At 34.8% G+C, this 16,257-nt stretch overlaps 1 protein-coding gene and 1 long non-coding RNA gene across 4 annotated transcripts; one reads left to right on the top strand and one right to left on the bottom strand.

The window, feature by feature from the left end:
• The first annotated feature begins 9,203 nt into the window (after window positions 1–9,203).
• LOC111366173 (protein Brevis radix-like 2) lies at window positions 9,204–12,889 on the top strand. Of its 3 annotated transcripts, none has more exons than XM_022986869.1 (6): window positions 9,204–9,705; window positions 9,860–9,966; window positions 10,067–10,443; window positions 11,541–11,676; window positions 12,181–12,494; window positions 12,683–12,889. In XM_022986869.1, the coding sequence occupies exons 3-6, from the start codon at window positions 10,076–10,078 to the stop codon at window positions 12,759–12,761; spliced, it is 897 nt and encodes a 298-aa protein (XP_022842637.1). In that variant the 5' UTR covers window positions 9,204–9,705; window positions 9,860–9,966; window positions 10,067–10,075; the 3' UTR covers window positions 12,762–12,889. The 3 variants fall into 3 exon arrangements, with proteins under 3 accessions (XP_022842637.1, XP_022842636.1, XP_022842634.1); XM_022986868.1 differs by having other exon boundaries at window positions 9,797–9,966; XM_022986866.1 differs by having other exon boundaries at window positions 9,204–9,966.
• Window positions 12,890–13,931: 1,042 nt separating this feature from the next.
• Window positions 13,932–15,341, bottom strand: LOC111366172. Its single transcript, XR_002697590.1, has 2 exons — window positions 15,036–15,341; window positions 13,932–14,466 (listed from the first exon to the last, which is right to left on the bottom strand). It is a non-coding gene; the product is annotated as an uncharacterized LOC111366172 (long non-coding RNA).
• Window positions 15,342–16,257: the final 916 nt, after the last annotated feature.

Genomic DNA, 16,257 nt, shown 5'->3' with positions numbered 1-16,257 from the left:
AACTATTGAAATTTAAAGAATAATGCTATCTAGTATCAGTTTTGCTTATGCACCAATCTAAGTGCAATCATTTAATGGGGTTCAATGAAATGTGGAATCACGTGACTCATTTAATTGTTCATATCATTTAATGACACTTAACCCTATTAAAGTTCGTGTAATTCCAGTGATGTTAAATAGCATCACTTAAACTTAAATCGAGCCATTTCCAAATGATTTGGTTCAATCTTGTAACGATCAAAACACAAATCACACGGAACCAAACAAATATTTTTGAAATCGCGATTTTGACTTGATTTGATAGGTTGACCCTTTTTTTCACCTAAGCAAATGCATAGAGAATCTAGTCATCTTCGAAGACAATGTTTCCAGATGAAGATAAAATATCAGCAGCAATTGTCATTTTGAGTAAATACTCGGGTGATTGAAGTTGAAGATGATATAGCCCCTATTTGATCCCCCTCTTTTTAGAGACATGTGTTTTGGAATAGTAATTTTTAGAAAACGCGTGGCTAAAAAATTAGGAAAATTTTTGAATTTAGGCGTAAAATTTAATTTTTGGAGAATGTGTGATTGTAAATGAATTTTTGATAAATTGAAACCCAAACAATTGATGCTTGAATCCGAGCAGCAAAAATATTTTCAACCTGATGCCAGATTTTCGTGGATCTTGTCTCTCATGGTAAACATGAGTTGACAAATTCAGGATGTCCATTCACTGATGGGGCCAACTAGCCAAAAGCCACAAGCAGCCTTTGCTAAATTCAAATACTTTCTTCAATGAACCTTTGTATCTTATTCCTTCTGGTATGTGTAGTTATATCCACTTGTGACTTTCGGCAGTAAGTGAGTCTTATCGATGCTTTTTCACGGTATTTTTTAAAATCTGAATCTCAAGAATTTCTTCAATTCAAAGCTCGAGTTGAATTGCTCTTTGATAAGAAAATTTGAATGGATCAATCCGATGGGAAAGGGGAGTATTGCTTATTGACGAACTCTTTTAGAACTCATGGAATATTCCGTAAAGTTTCTTGTCCTCTTACTTCGCAGCAAAATGGTAACATATGAATATTGTTGAGTTTGTACTAACTATTCTTGGTCAAGTATCAATGCCTCTCTGTTATATTAGTTGGGTGCCTCTCCATTTCTTGCTGGCCCAGATTGAAACTTGTAGGCTTGATCTGTTTTGGAATTATTTTCGGGTTATAAATCGTGCTCTTTGAGGAAACACGCCTTTTGCCTCTTAAATGGTTGAGGTTCAGCCGTACACGTGGCTTCACTCTCACCCTTGGATGGTTGACTGATCAGATACTTACTTGGTTTTGGCCCTAATTCTAGATCATTCGGTCTCTTTCAACTCTTCGTCTCTCTGCCCTTCTCTCTGAGTAATAGATTAGGGTTCTTGGTCACTGTAATTCATATGATCTTAGTGATTTCTCAATCTGTAATCCTTAGTGATGGTTTCTGATTATGTTGTATAGTATGTTACGATTGAGAGTGAGTGGATTACATTTTAGAATAGAGGCGAAAGAATACTCGAAGAAATCTTTGGTTTCTTCGTACATGGTGTACTGATTCTTGGTTGATACTTAGTGGATCTTAAGTTGTATCACCTGTTGGTGATGCTCAACGGTTGACTAGGTCGTAAGACCGAACATCCGGGCCCTTTTTAGGGCAAAAACATATCTTCGTGTTCGATTCATTTTATTTTTCTGCAAATCTAATTTTTCAGCAAAGCGATTTATTTTTGAGACTAAACGATCCTTCGACTTAACAAGTTGTATCAAAGCAACTATTTTTCTGAAAATAACCTTTTTAAACAGTTTTTTATTCTTTGGAATCTTAGATTTGATGATCTCTGGAAAATAATTTTTTTTTTGGTTCTTAAAAACTGAAATTTTTTAATTTCCTTACGACTCGTTTTAACTCGCTCTAACTCTGTTTGATCTGTTATTCTTTGTACTGGGTTGTGCAAGTTGAGTTGACTCGATCCGGTTTGTGGTGAGTTCTTGACTCACTACTGAGTTCACACTGAGTTCTGGTGACTCGTTGGCTTCTTGAACTTGCATTGCTCCTCCTATTCCGGTTCTGACACTTCATTACTGCTTCCTATACTCTAAAACATTAAGTTTTAGATTCTGGTATTTTCTAGAACCCCCTTTGTTAAACTGCAATTGTAATCTATTTTAGAGTTTTCTTATGGTCATTAAGGTAAGTAATCTTTCACTGCTTACCTTTGTCCAAGATCTCCTGCGAAGATCTGGGAATCTGAGGAAGCAGTGGGTTATAAGGATTACCACTCCTTAGACCACTCTTAACTGACTTTCAGTTCCTGCTCTTTTTGGATTGAATTGTGTATTGCATGATAGGAAGACACAATTATATATATTCTGCCTTGTCATTTCTATCACATTTTTGATCAATTAAAATAAAATACCTGAATTAATATACACTGTGTGTTGTATAAATTTTTGTGTACACATATTTGTCATCATGTCCACATCTCAAAAATTTGAAGTTGAGAGATGGAATGGTACTGGAGACTTCAATCTCTGGAACCAAAAATTGGGGGCACTATTGCTGCAGCAGAGATGTGCTGCAGCCATTGATGGTAATTGGCCTATAGAAACTAGTGCCTATAAGAGACAGGAGTTAGATGATACTGCATGGAGCACAATTTTCTTGCACTTATCTGATAGTGCAATTAGAAAAGTTGGAGAAACTACTTCAGCTCAAGCCCTTTGGACTAAGTTAGAAACATTATATCTAACTAGAACTATGCCTAATAAATGCTACCTTCTTAGGCAATTCTATAATTTCAGATTTGATCCTACTTCAAATCTGGAAGATAACCTTGATAGATTCACAAAATTGATTCAGGACTTGACTAATTGTGATGAAGAAATTTCTGATGATCAACAAGCTATGGTATTGTTAAATTCACTAAGTGATAAGTATAGAGACATTAGAAATGCATTAGAATATGGGGGGCAAGAACTTACCATTGATAGAATAACCTCAGGCTTGAGAAATAGAGAACTTGAAATAAAATCTGAGTCTAAAGACTCAAGGTATGGTGAGGGGTTATTCATAAAGGAGAAACATAACCAAAATAAAAGACAATATCCCTTAAATCAAAATTTAAATAAGAAAGGGAAAACTCAATTCTCCAGATCTAAGGGAAAGAATAAAAATCAATGGGAAACTAAAAACCAACTCAGGAAATGTTATTACTGTGGTAAAACTGGCCATGTAATAAAAGACTGCTTCAAGAAAATCTCAGATATGAAAGAGAATGCTAATACTGAGGGATCTGCAGCTATAGCCTGCAGAGATGAATCTGATATTCAAGGGGTTGTTTTAGTAACAATCACCAGAAGAGACCCAAATGAATGGATCCTTGACTCTGGCTGCACCTTTCACATGTGTCCCACAAAAGAATGTTTTTCTGAATTTGTTGACCTAAATGGAGGACAAATTCAGATGGGAAATGACATGAGTTTTCAAATAAAGGGGATTGGAAAGGTCAAACTCTCATTAAATAAGAATTCTACCCTAGAACTTGAAAACACCAGATATGTCCTAGAGTTAAAAAGAAATCTTATTTCCTTGGGTGAGCTAGATGATAAATACAGCATCATGATTCATTAAGGTTTTTTAACACTTATGCAAGGAAATAAAACTATCATATCATTTCAAAAGATAAATGGCATATATACTGTATGTGCTCAATCTGTGATAGATCACTGCTCTACAGCCCTAAACACTGATTCCAATAAGTCTTTAATTTGGCATAAAAGACTTGGACATATCTCAGAAAAGGGATTAATCATCTTAAATAAGCTTGGATGTTTTGGTAAGGACAATGTTAAGGGTTTGGATTTTTGTGAAAATTGTGTATTTGGAAAACAGAAAAAATTACCTTTCAAAATTGGTATTCATAAATCTACTTCTTTATTAGAATATTTACATGCTGATCTTTGGGGACTAGCATCTGTAAATACTCTGAGTGGATTTAGCTACTATCTACAAATAGTAGATGACTTTTCAAGGAAAATCTGGACTTTTCTTCTAAAACAAAAATCTGATACTTTTCAAACCTTTAAACATTGGAAATTAATGATTGAAAACCAAACAAATAAGAAAATCAAGGCTTTAAGGACTGATAATGGTCTTGAGTTTTGCAACTCTGAATTTGACCTATTTTGTAAAGATAATGGAATATTAAGACACAGAACTGTAACATATACTCCTTAACAAAATGGTGTTGCTAAGAGAATGAATAGATACTTATTGGAAAAGTGAGATGTATGCTCTATAGTTCTGGTCTTCCTAAGTTTTTTTGGGGAGAGGCCCTAAAAACAGCAACGTATCTTATAAATAGAAGTCCATCAAGAGCCATTGATTTTCAAGTCCCTGAAAAGATATGGTCTGAAAAAACTCCTGATTATAGTAAACTAAAAATTTTTGGCTGTACTGCTTATTCACATTAGAATGAAGGGAAACTAGAACCTAGGTCCCTAAAGTGTGTTTTTCTGGGTTATGGAGAGGAAACAAAAGGGTACAAACTATGGGTTAGAGACCAAAATGACTTTAAAGTCATTATTAGTAGAAATGTCATTTTCAATGAAAATGACATGCCTTGTGTAAAATCAACTGATCTTAAAACTTTAGAACCCGCACAAATGAAAGAAACCATCCTGGAAAACAAAACTAATGAATCTGAAAATCTAGATGGTCTAATTGAGGTGGAGACCTCTCAGTATGAGGAAAACCCTGATCAAAATGAAACTGAAATTGAGGTGGAGTCTTCAGATCCCACACTTGCTGATTATTACTTAACTAGGGATAGAGAAAGGAGAAATATAAGACCTCCAATCAGATTTAATGAGGAAGAATTTGTCACCTTTTTCTCTGGTCTGGACTTATTAAATTCTGAACCCTCTTCATTTGATGAAGCAAATAATTGTCCAGATTCTGAGTTCTGGAAAGAGGCCATGAATGAAGAAATGAACTCCCTCATCAAAAATAAAACTTGGGTTTTGGTTGAAAGGCCTAAAAACCAAAAGATAATTGACTGCAAGTAGATTTTTAAAATTAAATAAGGGGACTCTAACTCTCAAGATAAAAGATATAAAACCAGACTGGTGGCCAAGGGTTTTACTCAAAAGGAGAGGGTAGATTACAATGAAATTTTTTCCCCAGTCTATAAGAATAGTGTTGGCACTAACTGCTCATTTTGACTGGGAATTAGATCAACTAGATGTCAAAATTGCATTCCTCAATGGGGATCTTGATGAAACCATATACATGAGTCAACCTCCGGGATTTGAAATAAAGTCTAAGTTAAATAAAGTTTGTTTGTTGAAGGAGTCTCTCTATGGACTAAAACAAGCCTCCAGGCAATGATATATCAAATTTAACTCCTATGTGCAGACTTTGGGTTTGGTCAAAAGCAATTATGATTCCTGTTTTTTCTATAAAGGTTCAAGTGGACCTGAATCCATTTATCTGTTCTTATATGTTGATGACATGTTGCTTGCCGGCCATGATAGATCTGAAATTAACTTCATTAAATCAGAATTAAAATCTGAATTTGAAATGAAAGACCTAGGACAGGCAAAAAGGATTCTTGGAATGGAAATAGAAAGAGATAGGAATAATTGCATGTTAATATTGAAACAATGCATATATGTGAAGAAAATACTTGAGAAGTTTTCAATGCTTGAGTGTAAACCTGTAACCTTACCCATTGCTAACCATTTTAAACTGTCGAGTGAAAGTTCACCTAAAACAGATGATGAATTTATTAGAATGGAAAAGATTCCTTATGCAAATGTTGTAGGATCAATAATGTACCTAATGGTCTGTACCAGACCTGACTTAGCTCATGACATTAGTACCTTGAGTAGGTTTATGTCAAATCCAGGTGAAACACAATGGCTAGCCACGAAGTAGATGCTAAGATACTTAAAAGGAAACTCTGATTTAGATTTAATGTTTAAAAGAAGCAATGAAGGGGTAAAGTTAAAAGGCTACACTGATTCTGATTTTACTGGTGATTTAGATAAAAGAAGGTCAACATCTTCATATGTTTTCACTTTGTGTGATGGCTGCATTAGTTGGAAATCACAACTGCAAAAATTAGTTACTCTTTCCTCTATAGAAGCTGAATATATTGCTGCTTGTGATGCAGTAAAAGAAAGTCTTTGGCTTAGGGGTTTGTTAAAGGAAATAAGTTTTGAAAATAATACTGTTAAAATTTATACAGATAATCAAAGTGCCATACATTTGAGTAAAAATCCTGTCTACCATGACAGAACTAAACATATAGATATAAAATTTCACTTTGTGAGAAACATGGCAGAAAAAGGTTAGATAAGTTTGGTTAAAATTCCTACAAAATTTAACCCTGCTGATTTTGGCACTAAGGTATTACCTTTGAGTAAATTTCAAAATTGCTTGAAGATTCTGAATATTGCTTGAGATAGTAAAATCAGAATTTCAAGTGTTCAACATTTGAAAGATGTGAACTAATGTGTTCAATTTTTTTTTTCAGGTATTTAGAGCAAATGAGCCAATAGTTGCTATAGCTCTAGATTCACTAGTAGAGACCAAGAAATAGTTCAGCAAGGTGGAGATTGTTGTATTAGTTGGGTGCCTCACCATTTTTTTGCTGTCTCAGATTGAAACTTGTGGGCTTGATCTGTTTTGGAATTATTTTCGGGTTATAAATCGTGCTCTTTGAGGAAACACGCCTTTTGCCTCTTAAATGGTTGAGGTTCAGCCGTACACGTGGCTTCACTCTCACCCTTGGATAGTTGACTGATCAGATACTTACTTGGTTTTGGCCCTAATTCTAGATCATTCGGTCTCTTTCAACTCTTCGTCTCTCTGCCCTTCTCTCTGAGTGATAGATTAGGGTTCTTGGTCACTGTAATTCATATGATCTTAGTAATTTCTCAATCTGTAATCCTTAGTGGATGTTTCTAATTGTGTTGTATAGTATGTTAACGATTGAGAGTGAGTGGATTACACTTTAGAATAGAGGCGAAAGAATACTCGAAGAAACCTTTGGTTTCTTCGTACATGGTGTACTGATTCTTGGTTGATACTTAGTGGATCTTGAGCTGTATCACCTGTTGATGATGCTCAACGGGTGACTAGGTCGTAAGACCGAACATCCGGGCCCTTTTTGGGGCAAAAACATATCTTCGTATTCGATTCATTTTATTTTTCTGCAAATCTAATTTTTCTGCAAAACGATTTATTTTTGAGACTAAATGATCCTTCGACTTAACACCCTCAAATTCTGCGATGGCGCCTTTTCAACTATTGTGTACTTAATTAACCAACTTCCTACACAAGGCCTCTATGATTAGACACCCTTGGAGTGGTAGTTTCAAGCACGACCAAATCATTCATATAAGTGTTTTTATTTTTCTTCTCTCGGATGTGAGTATTTTTAAAATGGCTTCGTTGCCGAAATTACTTGCATCTCTTTTAGTATTTCATTTCCAATTACACATTTTGTTTAAATAAAATAATATCGTAGGTTTTAATCACACATTCTTTGGAAAAAAAAAAAAAGTTTACTTCTTAATAAAATCTATTATAAAAGAATATATATCAAATCCATCTAAATAAGAAAAGTTTATTACAGAATAAGAAAAGTTTAAGTGTAATAAACAAATCTCTGGAATATTGTCTTTGTTATGAGTGCCACCACCTGGAACACAAACATTCCTTCTGTAGTGCATCAAGTAAAGGACTTGCCTTTGTACCATGAGCCTGTGGTACGGAAATTTATACAACTTTTAATAAATATTATCGTTTTTATGCAGTAAACTAAGCCTCAAGGCAAGTTCAGAAATTTTTTCGAGGAGGGGCTGAAATTTAAAAAGTCAATTGTAGTAAATAAATCGAAGACCACAACAATTCAATAATGTTATTTAAATATAATCTATTATCAATAGCTATCAACAAATAAATGAAAAATTAGTGACATGGAAGCAAATGAAGTACGTACTAAATATGAAGTAGAGTAAAATAGAGGAGCATGAATATAAATAATAGCAAAAAAGCACGAAGTTGTTTGGGTTTCAATCCCTTCTTCGTGAGCTTCACCTTTGACAGCCTAATCGAGTCTTTATGGTGTGATATTCTCAGCACTATGGCTCTAAGTGCTAATCCGATTTCAATTTCAATCGAAACACATTAAATTGAATATTTACTTCAATAGAGAAAAGGTGCTTGACGAAATCCCAGTTGTTCAACATGTTTGAGCATATGACCAAGTTGCATGTATATTCACAAAGTCACTTTCTTTCACCAATTTTTTCGGGCTTCGTACCGAGCTAAAATGCTCTACAGAACACATCGGCCACGACTGAGTCGGGTCGGCCAAGAACACAAACTCGGTCCTCCAAACGAACACATCCTGTAACTTTTCACATGACATCTAAGTACAATTGAATCTGAAACTTGTTTTAAAATGCATTAGAATTAAAAACAAATTTGCTTTATCATCTCACACGGCAAGCAAAGCATAATGTCCGAAAAAGCCTTCACATTGCAAGATTGTGCCACTTACATTCCTTTCTTTAAGAATCTTCTTTAGTTTGCTCCATTATTACTTATAAAAGTTCAAAAACAGTCTTTTAGAGCCAAAAATCTCTCAACCGGTGGCCTTTGTGTCAAAAGCTAAATATATTTATTTGTAGAGAAAGGTAATATGACAACACAATCAAATATTTTGGGTCCTAATGTTGCAACACTTTACCATCGATTGTAGGAGCTGCACTAGTTTTACTTAAACAGAACCTGTTTAATACGAATTTGCCTTAATTTATATGACGTGACTAGATCTTGTCTTACTAATATCCAAATGATATGGTTTGTTTGCCTCTGTTTATGTTGTTACAATCAAACAACATTAATTGAATAGTTCAAATGGGTGTCATTGGCCAATTGATCTCGTCCATAGATGGTTGAACAAGATGAACAAGCCTTACTTAGGAAATGACTTTTCAATTATCTTGGGTCCCTCACAAAATTATTCACGTCAATTAAGCGATTATATAATGGTTAAAAATATTAGATTCCATAAACTTTGTAATTAAAAATAATTTTTATTTCTCCCAAACAAGGCCTTAATTAACACCATTTCAACTTTAAACTTAGCAAACATGTCAACTATCTCAAGTTTTCTGCCTCGAGAACCCCACGAATCCCAACACGTAATCGCTCATCAGAAGATACACAATCCCTCTTGATTTCTTTAATCACAGAAGCAAAATATATTAGCACAAATGGCTGCTGGTTTCTCGCTCTTTCCCCCTATAACCTCGGTGGAGAGGAAGTGCTGAATTATAATAGAATACCACTGCATTAAAAAACTATATGAACAGCTACTTTGATCTAGTTTCTAATTTCTAATCGTCAAAACCAATGCACTGTACATTGCACTTCCATCTTTAACGCCTGGGTTACATCCTACTCTTCTTACTAATGGTCGAGGGCCATTTTCACACTCAACCCGTTTCATCTATATTCTGTCTCTTCCACTTCCACTGCAGATTTTCATATTCTCTGGAAATGTTTTCTCCAGAGGATATGTGTCTCTGTTCTATTGGTGTCTCTACTTAAAAGTATAACTGTAGATTTTCTGGGCACGGTGTTTCTTGCATTTGCTGTATTTTCATTGTAATGATGTTATGCTCTTGAGATATAAGCCCTTAAAAGTTGAATTTACTACTCTATTCACTTCCAGATATGATTTTTTTGTTTTGTTCAGATTTTCAGTGAATCCTCGTGTATATTGGGACATTCACTGAACCGAATATGTTAACTTGTATAGCTTGTTCAAAGCGGCAAACTGGCAGATCTCTTCCCGACCCACCAGAAGAGGATGACACCGCCATAACTCCCTCCAGTAAACAACCAATCAAAGCCCTAACCAACCAGGTGATTTAACACTTCAAATTCCTCTCAAATTCATCATTTATTATTTGTGAGTTTTTTAAATACCAATTATTCTTAAATTATATGGGTACTTGTGTTTTAGATCAAGGATATGGCAGTAAAGGCATCTGGTGCTTACAAGTCTTGCAACCCTTGTTCCCGCTCCTTGAGCAACAACCAAAGCCGAGCCTACGCTGATTCTGAAGCCGGCTGGGTTTCAGAGAGAATCTATGGCTCCTATAGAAGGACAGGGAGCTTAAACAACCATCCAAGGCTATGGGGAAAGGAAATGGAAGCGAAACTAAAGGCCCTCTCGAGCGGCGAAGGCACGCCGTCTTCAGTTAGTTGTAGAAGTGTATCAGTGGTGTTCATGGAGGAGGATGAGCCCAAAGAGTGGGTTGCACAGGTCGAGCCTGGTGTGCTCATTACTTTTATTTCACTGCCTCAAGGAGGAAATGATCTCAAAAGGATTCAATTCAGGTACTACTGCTGTCAGCTTTTGTGTTGAGATTTCTCTTATAAAAATTCTAACTTTGTGGTGTATTCAATTTGAACATATAAAGAGATTTTTTGTTCAAGAATAGTAGAAAGTGGGAAGTAATAATTAGACCAAAAGAGTGAAAATGAGTTTTAGAACATAAGTCAATTTAAATTTTGTATATTCACACATTAAAAGCAAGAAAACAGTTCAATCAAGAAACAAGAAAAATTGAATCGAAATAAGCCTTTAATGGTAATATTTCCGATTTCAGTTCTAAAGTTCTATGCAAAATACCGGTTGATCTGAATCTGAAAGCTTTGATTTGTTTGGGAGCTATGAAACTAATAAGTTAGGGGATTGATTTTGACGAGACGATATGTGTGGTTTATCGTGGGACTGAAAATGGATGATTAAAGCTTAACAGGGAGATGGACAAAAAGAAATGAGTGAGGAACAAAAGTATGATGGTCGTCACTCCTCACTTTATAGGCATCTTTTAACCTTTCTTTTGTCTCCCGAGTGAAGAACAGACTAGATTTCTTTTACTTTCACCACATTAAACATCCAGCATCTTGTTATTTATCTACTTATGTGTGGTCCAATTCACCATAAACGCACATTGATGAATTTTTTAAATTTCAAGAGTTCAATGATAAGTCATGTCAACGCTTGGTGTGTTTCTGTGAAAAATGAATTAGACTTGTGTCCCTATTTTTATTTCAATGCAGTTCATTGGACTGCCTTCTAATGGTTGGGGTTAATTTGTATACCAACAATTTGTTTGGTTTACAGAAGCAACAATATTTTTTCATGGGGTGGATGAAATTTTGGTGGCACTTCTTTGTTTAAAACTATAAAAAGAATTGGGTTCTTTCAGTTGATGACCATTAATAGTCCCCATCAGTTATGCCCTAGGCCTTGATTTCACATGGTTTGTTTTTACTTTTTACAGTAATGTCATGTCTAAATTATGGGGTAATACATAAATTTACAAGTTAGAATTTTTTTTTCCGTAGTTAATCTTCATCATTCTGAAGTGGCTTATCCAAATAATTGCGAATATTGGATTCAAACTTCTCCTTAATGATTTTTCCAGTCGAGAGATGTTTAACAAATGGAAAGCTCAACGGTGGTGGGCAGACAACTATGACAAAGTGATGGAATTATACAATGTCCAGGGGTTCAATAGTGAAGCAGTACCAGAAAAAACTCTGCAGAAATCTGATGAGGAGGTGAGCTTTACTCCCGCCATAATTGATTTTCTGTTTTTATTGCTTAGTTCCTGTCTATTTCTATCTATCTAAATTTCCCTCTTTGTTTCTTTTGTATGAAACATGACCTAACTAGGTATTATCCGGCTGAAAAGAATGGTGATGAATTTTGACAGTAACTATTGTTTTCTAAAATTGACATCTTCTTTCAACCAATTTGAATCGTATATATATGTAATTATTTGATGATGATGCTTGTAGTTATTAGTATCTAGACCCTGAAATGGTTTGGCTGTCTTGTTGACTCATTTTTCGGTTCCCTGGATGCTACCAACCACCAGGGAGCAGATAATGTGCAGTATACATGCTTCTAATGCATTGAAATTGGAGATTTGGTGGGGGATAATTTTTTTAACAAAGGGGTAAAATGTGCTAATTTTAGTTACCAAGGGCTGCAGTTTGGAGATATATTTCATTTTTATGAACAATACGTATTGTGTTACATTAAAGAGTGTATTCTTTCAGAACTCAAACATTAAATCTGCTGAGCATAGCCCTGTTGAACATCATCAAATGCAATCTCGCGATTACTACGGCTCTGGTGATCTTAATTTGACACCAAAACTGTCCAGCATTAGTGCTGCAAAGACAGATGCATCATCCATCGATGCTTCTGCACAGTCTATTTCTTCAAGAGAGTCTGATCATTCTGGGGAGCTTTCAGTGGGCAATGCCAGTGATTTGGAAACTGAATGGGTTGAGCAAGACGAGCCTGGAGTCTACATTACAATTGGAACGTTGCCAGGTGGCACTCGTGAGCTTAGAAGAGTGCGGTTCAGGTGAGTGGCTCTCTTTATTCATACACACTACGAGCAATGTCATGTAACTTACAGTAAGGATTTTCATGTTTTAGTCTCATTTGCAAACCAAGTCAATAAAAACTTACAATGTTGCTTAGTTTTATGAGTAGTTTTAAGAAGGAAGACATGAAAGTTGTATTTGACTTTGAAATGAATGTCTGGTGCAGCCGAGAAAGGTTCGGAGAAATGCAGGCAAGGTTGTGGTGGGAAGAGAATAGAGCCAGAATTCAACAGCAGTACTTGTGAATTATGATTGACTTCTTCTACAAATAGGTTTCTAAAGTGTTCTATGATGCTTCTTAAGTGTACAAGATTCAACAGCAAGTTGGTTATCTTGAACTGTGAATTAGACCTCATTCTTGCTGCCTCCCCTTCTAACATGACCGTAAATTTTAGCCTAGTTCAACCTGGATGCAAAGGGTCCAGGAGAAAGAATAAGGGTGTGTTTGATTCACCCAATTCCATGGAAATGGGTGGAAACCATTTTCCACCCAAAATGTAGTGTTTGATTCACAATATTTTCCATGAAATTGGTTTCTAACTTTTATTAGAAGTTGTGCTATTCCTTGATTTGGTGGAATTTCAATTCTCACAAATATGGTGAGAATTGGAATTTTGCTACTGCAGCTATTTTTTTTCATTTTTTTTGGGCAATGGAAACCAATTCTAAGAATTATTGTAAAAAAATATTTTTCTTTCATTGATAATTTTCATATAAAATAAATTCAAACGAACACTAAAAAATAGATGATTTTCTTAAATTTTTTATTTATTATTTTTTTTCCTTTTTGGTGATGGAAACCAATGTCATCCCCAATACTAGTAAATTCTATCCTTTTAATTGATAATTTTCATGTAAAACAAAGTCAAACGAATATCAAAAACACTTTTATTTTAACATTTTTTACGTGAAAAATTATATCAATCAAATACAATAATTTACAATTCTCAGGAAAATAATTTTAGGCAATTCAATTCCCTAAAATTCGTTTTCCACCCAATTCAATTTCATGTTTGCAATCAAACGGACCCTAAGAGTAATTAATCTGAATTCAATCCCATACAAATTTTGGTGGTAACATTGTCGTTCGTGTTGCCACAGCTGCTCCTAAAATGTTCACTACTTGGAGAGGTAATTTCGTCTTTTGGGAAAGGTGAATAGGCTAGCCACCATTACTAAGGCCACGACAAAAGTGGGAAAATGAATAAAGTTCGTATCCGAAGAAGATGGTGAAGGACAACTTGAAAAGATTCAGATCACATTTAAGTTGTCTGTTATTGAGATCATTGAAGAATAATTATTTTCTTTTCTCAATCTCGATTTGCGTGATGTGCAGTAACATCATTTCAGCTCTTATTTTCAACCTTTTTTCCAATCTCGTAACATCGCCTTCTCTAAGTAAACAGAAAAGCAGATCTGAGAAATAGAATAGTATGCCAGAAACCGGGCCTTACGAAAATCTTTAGCACCTATAGGCTATAAACAGTAAGATTTGACAAAGACAGATTTGACAACATAAAATGCTGGTATAGACTATTCTTCGTCGTTAAGAACAATTGTAAAATTCACTACAAATCTAAATTCGAATTTCCGTCAATTGTTGGACCTAATTCTCTTCTGTCCAACTCTTCCGCCAGACTTTGTTGAATCGGCCTCGGACGAGCCCTCCTCCATGGATTTGGGGAAAGAGTTGGAAAGACCCACGTAGAGATCGACCACCGTTCTAAAATTGTTGTTGAGCTCTCGAATTAAACCCACATTTCGAGTCAAATTATCCGGGATCTTGGACTCGTGGTTCTGGTTAATCTTGTTGATTAACAGCTTGTTTTGATCCAAAATTTTTTGAACTTGCACAAAGTTTTTCTGAAATGTCTGAACAACTTTGCCTTCAAATTGTGCCTCACTGCCAATTCCAGAAAATAGATTGTCTTCCATATTACCTTCCAAACTCTGTGTAACCTCAAATTTTGAAACCCATATCATGAAATTTATTTTCTAAATTAGAAATAAAATCAGAAAAAGCAAGAAAAATAAAATGTATTCTTGTTCTCTATCTAAGCCTAAGGTAGCTGACTCTTTTATTGATGAAGGTACCTTTTCTTTTTTTCTTTTACTTGGATTTGAGTTCTAAGCAAAGTTTTGGTTCAAATGCTTAATAATTGTATCCTAAAAATCAGTTGTGTTTCAGAAGAAAATGAAATTTGAAAAACAAATATGATTCTTTTCCTCCAAATGGCCAAGTTTTCGTTCTTGTGAAGAAGTCACTTCACAAGAATCAACAAAAAGATCAATTTTTTGGCTAGGCCCAGAAGATTCCATAGGTTTAATTGACAAAAGAATTACAATTTGCAGACCATGACGGCTTTAACCTGATAGATTCACATAAGTACTCTCCTTGGAAAAAGGAAAGCAAACGAAACATGGAAAATATCTGCATAAATTAATTGACATGCAACCAAAGAAATCCAAATAAAACAAAACCAAACTCGGAAAAATTAGCAAATCTTCTCTGGGGTTACCTTGTAATTCAAAACCCAGGAAACTCCGTAGAAAATAGAAACCTCTGAAGTGGAAATTGGAGTCGCAAAGGCCCAGATGTCAGTTGAAATCTGAGCGTACACGTACTCACACAAACACTGAAGAGGATTCTGTTTGCTTGCGGAGGACTGGCGCCTGGTGGGTGGAGTTTTCTCTCTATCCGGAGAGAGAGAGAGAGAGAGAGAGAGAGAGACATATTTGTCTCCTCCTCGTTTACTTCATCTGCGAGATTCTCTATTCATTCATCGCCTGCTTTTTTCTACTAGGAATAGGAATAGGAATAGGAATAGGAATAGTATGCTCAAAAGTCTTGCCAGTCTCCTCACTTGGGATTACTCCAAAGTAAAGAGTTAATCCTAGCCGTTCCTCGCACCTAAAGGTGTGTAAATATAACATATACTAACAGTCTAACATTAGCCGTAATATTTATAGGATTTTAAATTGTACATAAACAATTACAAAATATGATGTAAAGGAAAAAGATTGAATGGAAAAGTTATTGTGTTTTAAATTAACAAATGATAAAGTACCGTGTGACATTATATAATTTTTGATATATATGTAACAGGATAGTAACATATACAAATATCAGGTGGTCACAATTTGGTCTCAATCAATTTTCTAACCACATTGTGAACAACGTTTTTTCAAAACCTAAATTAACACTTCCGTTTTGTTGCACATATACCTTCAATTTGGTAGTACGGTGTATAAAATGCACATTGTAATTTTTTCTTTGACTTATGACTATTTATTTAAATCATAAATGTAAATGAAAGTGGACTTCTTAGTTGAGATAAGTTTGTGCTTTCTATAAATGGGCATTTGAAGGCTTTTATCCATGTACATTTGCATTGCATCATCTACTTTTAACATATCTTGAAGTGACAATGCAATTACCATGACAACTTTGAGAGGAGTTGAAAAGGTAACCGGAAATTGAAATTTTGTTTACGAGGAACTTGACATTCTTACGTGCCTAAATTTGCCTGGCATTTTAAAGTAATTTGTAAAATAAACATAAATTAGGAAACTCTTACTTTTGTAACTTTTGAATGAGATGACTTGGTTTGAATAATAATTATCACTGACAGGGCAAAAAAAATCAGTAATTATCCAAGTTGTTATCTGTATGCGAAATAACTATTTGTTAATCAAATCAATTACTCTGCTTTTGTCAATCAACGAGATTGTTATTCTAAC

The sequence above is a fragment of the Olea europaea genome, chromosome 17, assembly GCF_002742605.1.
Source record: "Olea europaea var. sylvestris chromosome 17, O_europaea_v1, whole genome shotgun sequence".
NCBI lineage: Eukaryota > Viridiplantae > Streptophyta > Magnoliopsida > Lamiales > Oleaceae > Olea > Olea europaea.
This window is presented reverse-complemented; position numbering and strand designations above follow the sequence as displayed.